This window comes from Microtus ochrogaster, unplaced genomic scaffold (assembly GCF_000317375.1).
Source record: "Microtus ochrogaster isolate Prairie Vole_2 unplaced genomic scaffold, MicOch1.0 UNK65, whole genome shotgun sequence".
Lineage (NCBI taxonomy): Eukaryota > Metazoa > Chordata > Mammalia > Rodentia > Cricetidae > Microtus > Microtus ochrogaster.
In genome coordinates this window covers 1,400,283-1,406,304 of record NW_004949163.1, presented here as the reverse complement: position 1 = coordinate 1,406,304, position 6,022 = coordinate 1,400,283, and the positions used below count along the sequence as shown (strand labels likewise).

The 6,022-nt window shown below is 41.3% G+C and overlaps 1 protein-coding gene across 1 annotated transcript in view; it reads right to left on the bottom strand.

The window, feature by feature from the left end:
- The window catches only part of Magt1 (magnesium transporter 1), a 48,282-nt gene that overhangs the window by 4,553 nt on the left and 37,707 nt on the right, over positions 1-6,022 (bottom strand). The window contains exon 9 of the mRNA XM_005369880.3: positions 610-700. Coding sequence (XP_005369937.1) covers positions 610-700 — 91 coding nt within the window. The remainder of the gene's footprint in view (positions 1-609; positions 701-6,022) is intronic.

The window sequence follows — 6,022 nt, the reverse complement described above, 5'->3', positions numbered from 1 at the left end:
TAAGCCAGGGGAGGTACATGCCCCTAGTGGCACTTGGGATGCAGAAGCACTGCTGCCAAGTTAATAGGCAGTATGGTCTACATAATGAGATACAAGTCAGTGAGGGATAAATAGTAGAACCCTGTCTCAAAAAATACCACCAATACGTAAAACACACACTCAAAGAAAGTGAACCCTTCCAAAAGGCTGAGTATGGTAGTGTATGCCTATAATTCCAGAACTTGGGTGATAGAGACACGAGGATCAGGAGTTAAAGGCTAGCCTGGGGTAGATGAGATCCTGTTGCAAAAACAAAACAAAATAGAAACAAAAAAGTAGAATCCAGGAGACTTTTCAAAATGAAGGAATAAAAAGCTAAGCAATAAAATATTATAGGCTGGGCCGTAGTGATGTGCGCCTTTAATCCCAGCCCTTGGGAGTCAGAGACAGGTGGATCTCAGTGAGTTCAAGGCTAGTCTGGTCTACAGAGTGAGTTCCAGGACAGTCAGGGCTACACAGAGAGACCCTGTCTCATAAAAAAAGAAAAAACAAAACAACAAAATGGAAAAATAAAATATTATAAAGCAACACTAACTAACCATTGTAAGTATAAGTAAAATAAGAATATACCTGTATGGATAGCCATGGTATTTTGATCGAAAGATAGAGAGCATCCAACTGAAGAATAGCACAACAAGTCCAATTCCAGCTACACACATCACTGTGAGAAAAGAAGAGAGTAAAACCATCAGGTTGCACCTAGTAAATCACCAGTACAGTGTAGGCTGCACACTTCCAAACAGGAAAACTGACTAAGAAACTGCTTTCCCAAAGATTTAAGCCCCATTTTTAGAGACAGGATTTATCGTTTTAATATGGATTCTGAAGACAAGGGCTAGGAGGAAGAGGGTTATGGGAAGAATCTAAGGCACATTTTTTTTTTGTTTTTTGAAACAGGGTTTCTCTGTGTAGCTTTGGAGTCTGTCCTGGAATTAACTCTGTAGACCAGGCTCGCCTTGAACTCACAGATATTTGCCAGCCTCTGCCTCCGAAGTGCTAGGATTGAAGGCATGTCCCACCATTACCCAACATCTTTTTTTTTTTTTAAGATAGTCTCACTAGCTGGGTAGTGGTGGTGCAGAGGCAGGTGGATCTCTACAAGTTTGAGGTCAGTCTGTTTTAAAGAGAGTGAGTTCCAGGACAGCCAGGGCTACACAGAGAAACCTTAAAAAACAAAACCAACAACAAAAAAGGTAGTCTCACTACATAGTCCTGGCTGGCTTAGAATTTGCTATATACAAAGGGCATGCTTTCATCTGAACTCCCCACGTAGACCAGGGTGACCTTGAACTGCTGGCTCTATACTTTATCTCCCAAGTGTTGAATTACACGTGTGCTCAACCACACACGACCCTTTGCTTTTAAGATTTACTTATTTTATAATACTTAATTATACATCTGTGTTTGTCTATGTATCTGCTGGAGGTATTACTATCCCTGATTTCAAGCTCTACTATATATCTACAGTAATAAAAACCAGCATGGTATTGACATAAAAACAGACAGATGGATCAATGGAATGTAATCAAAGACCCTGATGTAAATTCACACACCTATGGACACCTCATTTTTTGTTTGTTTTTTGAGACAGTTGTCCTGGAACTCACTCTGTAGACTAGACTGACCTCAAATTCACAGAGATCCGCCTACCTCTGCTTCCTGAGTGCTGGGATTAAAGGTGTATGCCAACCAGTGCCAGGCCAAGACACCTGACTTTTTATAAAAGGATCAAAATTATTCAATGGAAAAAAGAAAATACCTTCAACAAATGGTGCTGGTCAAACTGGATGTCTGCATGTAGAAGAATGCAAATAGATTTACCACCCTGCACAAAACTCAAGTCTAAGTGGATAAAAGACCTCAAAATAAAACTAGCCACACTGATCCTGATAGAAGAGAAAGTGGGGGGTAGCTTGAACACATTGACACAGAAAACAACGTCCTGAATAGAACACCAATACTTTAGACACTAAAATCAAAAGCTAATAAATGAAACCTCATGAAACTGAAATGCTTTTGTTATACAAAGGACACCATCACTGGACCAAATCAGCAGCCTATAGAATGGGAAAAGATTTTCTCCAATGCCACATCAGATAGAGGGCTAATATCCAAAATATATAAAGAACTAAAGAAACTAGGTATCAATAAAACAAATAATCCAATTTTTAAAATGGGGTATCCCACCTGGTCCCACGGCCATTCAATCCCAAAGAAACACACAAAGGCTTATATTAATTATGCTTGGCCTATTAGCTCAGGCTTGTTATCAACTAGTTCTTTTTTTAATGTGTAGCCCAGGCTGGCCTTGAACTCGTGATCCTCCTGCCTCTGCCTCCTTCAGCAAATCCTACCGACTAGTTCTTACAACTTAAATTAATTCCTAATTCTTGTCTATGTTTAGCCATGTGGCTTGGTACCTTTTATCAGTGCAGCATTGTCATCTTGCTTCCTCTGCATCTGGGTGGCAACTCACTCTGCCTTTCCTCTTCCCAGAATTCTCTTAGTCTGGTTGCCCTGTCTATACTTCCTGCCTGGCAACTAGCCAATCAGCATTTTATTAAACAAATAGAGTGACAAATTTTTACCAAGTACAAAAGCATTATCCCACAGCAATGGGGTACAATGTAAACAGAGAATTCTCAGTAGAGGAACAAAATGGCCAAGAAACAAATACTCAAAATCTGTAGTCATCAAGGATATACACCTCAAAACTACTCTGAGATTCCATCTTACACCTGTCAGAGTGGCTAAGATCAAACATGAATGATAGCTTATGCTGGAGAGGATGTGGAATAAGGGGAACACTCATCCATTGCTGGTGGAAATGCAAACTTGTACAGCCACTATGAAAATCAATATAGTGGTTTATTACAAAATTGGGAATTGATCTACTTCCAGACCCAGCTATACTAGTTATGCATATCCCCAAAGGGGATTCCATCCTATCATAAGGACAACTGCTCAATTATGTTCATAGCAGCTTTATTTATAATAGTCAGAAACTGGAAACAAACTTAGATGTCCCTCAACTAAAGAATAGATGAATTAGATGTGGTACATTTACAAAATGGAGTATTATTGAGCTGTTAAAAAAATAACCATAAAATTTGCAAGGAAATGAAAAAAAGTAGGAATAGAAAAAAATCAGCTGGGAGGTAGTAGCATACACCTTCGGAGAATCTCTTTGAGTTTGAGGTCAGCCTGGTCTATAGAGTGAGTTACAGGATAGCTAAATCTACAGAGAAACCCTGTTTCAAAAAAACAAAATACAAAAAAATAGAAAAAAAAATTATCCTGAGTGAGGCAACCTAGACCCAGAAAGGCAAACATGGTATGTATTCACTCATAAGTGGGTGTTAGCTGTTAAGTAAATGAAAATCAGGCTATAATCCACAGACCCAGAAGTGTTAAGTAATAAGGAGGGCTTATATAATAATAAGTAAAGGGGGGATGCATGTATGTCCCTGGGAAGGGGAAATAGATTTATTGGGTGGACTGGGGGTGGGTGGTGATGGGTACTGGAGGAATCAGATGTGGTGATGGAGGAAGAGTACTAGGAGAGATGACTGGAATTGGAGGGATTTTGGTTGCATGTGAAATATGGAAACTGAGTTCAGTAGAAACTTCCAGGATTCTACGAAGATGACCTCACAGAGGACCTGTAGTAAAGGAGGATACAGAGCCTGATCTGGCCATCTTCTTTAACTTGTGGCAAGGCTTTCAGAGGTGGGACTGGGACAACAACCCAGACGTCCTGGGGCAATGGAGGCGCAGAACTTGTGGGAGTGGCCAACCAATGACTTGTCTAATCTGAGGTCCACAGCCTGGGAGGGAGTCCATGCCCAACACCTGGATGACCAGGAACTAGAGGCTGGATAGCCCAGGGACCGATTTTAGAAAAAAAATTAATGATTAATAACAATATCCTTATATATTCATATATCACTGCTTACCCCAATCATCATCAAAGAGGCTACCACTGACAGCTGATGGGAACAAATGCTGAGACCCACAGCTGAACATTAGGCAGAGAGAGAGCCCAAACTGGAGATCTCCACTGGATCCCTCTCCTTTGAGCTTGGGAAACCCCAAGGAAGAGGAGGAAGAAGAAATGTAGGAGGGGGTTCAAAGACACGGGGAGAACATGGCCTACAAACTTCAACTAAATAGGAATCATAGGGGCTCGCAGAGACTGAGGTGGCATGATTTTGAACTAGGTTCTCTGCATATGTTTGTTAAGTTGGTGTTTTTATGAGACTCCTAACAGTGGGGGTAGGAGTGTCTCTAACTTTTTTTACCTGCTCTTGGGAGCCTTTTCCTCCTACTGAGTTGCCTCATCCAGCTCTGTTATGTGGGTTTATGCCTATTGTTATTGTTATTCTTTTGGTCCCCACCCCTTTCCACCCACTCCCAGCGACCTCTGATCTCTCACCGTCATCCTGAAGCTCTTCTCTAGCTGCCCTCCTTTCCTGGAGCACGTGTGTTCCCCGCTTCTCCCTTCTTTTCTTTCTTTCTCTCTCTCCCTCTCTTCTTTAATAAATGCTTATGTCTATTTTCTGTGTCTATGTGTCTTTTACCCGCCGCCACCTAGTGCAATTTACACTCGCTCGCTTGGCTCTCCCGGTGGCCTGGGCGGGAAACTGCAGCCGCTTGGCTCTCCCCGGACCCGCTGCAGGCTGACCCTGCCTGCTCGCTGCGTGGGGGGGGGGGGGGGCTGCCTGCCCGGGGATCTTGCAGGGACCCACAGCCGTCTCTGCCGGGCTGGCAGCTGCTCCGCGAACATTTTAAGAATAAAACTTATGGTATTTTGCTATGCTGTGTTTGGTGGATATTCTTGGGAGGCAAGCTCTTTCTGAAGGGAAACAGAGGAGGAGTGGATCTGGGGGATAGGGCAGGTGGCAGAGGTAACAGGAAGAATGGAGGGAGGGGAAACGGGTTGGACGTATTAAAAACAAAATTTAAAAAGTAAAAAAAAAAAACTAAAAATAAATCATACTTGGGCCAACAAGGTGGTTCAATAAGAAAAGGTGTTTGCTGCCAAGCCTGAGTATATGAATTTGAGCCCCAAAAACCCACACAACACAGTAGGACAGAAAGGACTCCTACAAGTTGTCCTTTGACTTCAACATCCATGTTGTATCGTGTCCACACACATTCACATGCATGCATGCACACACACAGAGGAAATAATAAATGAAAATACTTTTAAAAATCTAGAAAATTAAAATATCATACATGTATTATATATTAAATGGTTAATAAATATCTATTCTTCTTGTAACAGGGTTTGTTTTTATATTTTTTGAGACAGGGTCTTATTATATAGCAGTGAATAGCCTGGAAGTTGCTTTGTAGACCAAACTGGCCTCAAACTCACACCTGCCTCCTAATTGCTGGGATTATAGGTATGCACCACCATGTTTGGCAAAAGTAGCTGTCAAATCTGAAATCTAATATACTCATCTTTTTACAGAAAATAAATATTATCTATGATAATTTTAAGAAATTATATTGTAGGCATCTTCCAATGTGTGCCTTTTTGATAGAGGGTCTTGTTATTTGAGATGACCTCAAACTCACTATATAGCAAAGAATAACCTTGAGTTCCTTATTCTTTCTGTTTCCACCTCCCAAGTGCTTGGATTGCAAGTGTGCACCTTGTACAGACTTTTTGTTTATGAGTCAGGGTTTTACTACATAGTACAGGAAAGCCTGAATTGGCAGCAATTCTCTTGTCTCAGTCTGGCATGCTGGGATTATAGACTATGCTGCCACACTCAACAATATGCAAATGTTCTAAAGCATAAAAAGCAGATGTAGCCTAGGGTTCAAGACCTTATTAGTGATTTTCTTAGCCCTAACGTTCCAAGTTTTAGAATTACAGGTGTTTGCTGCCACTCCCCATCTAAGGTTTTTATTTTGTTTGAAAGAAAGGTCTTCAACATATAGCCCTGTCTGGCCCAGAACTTGCATCGATTTT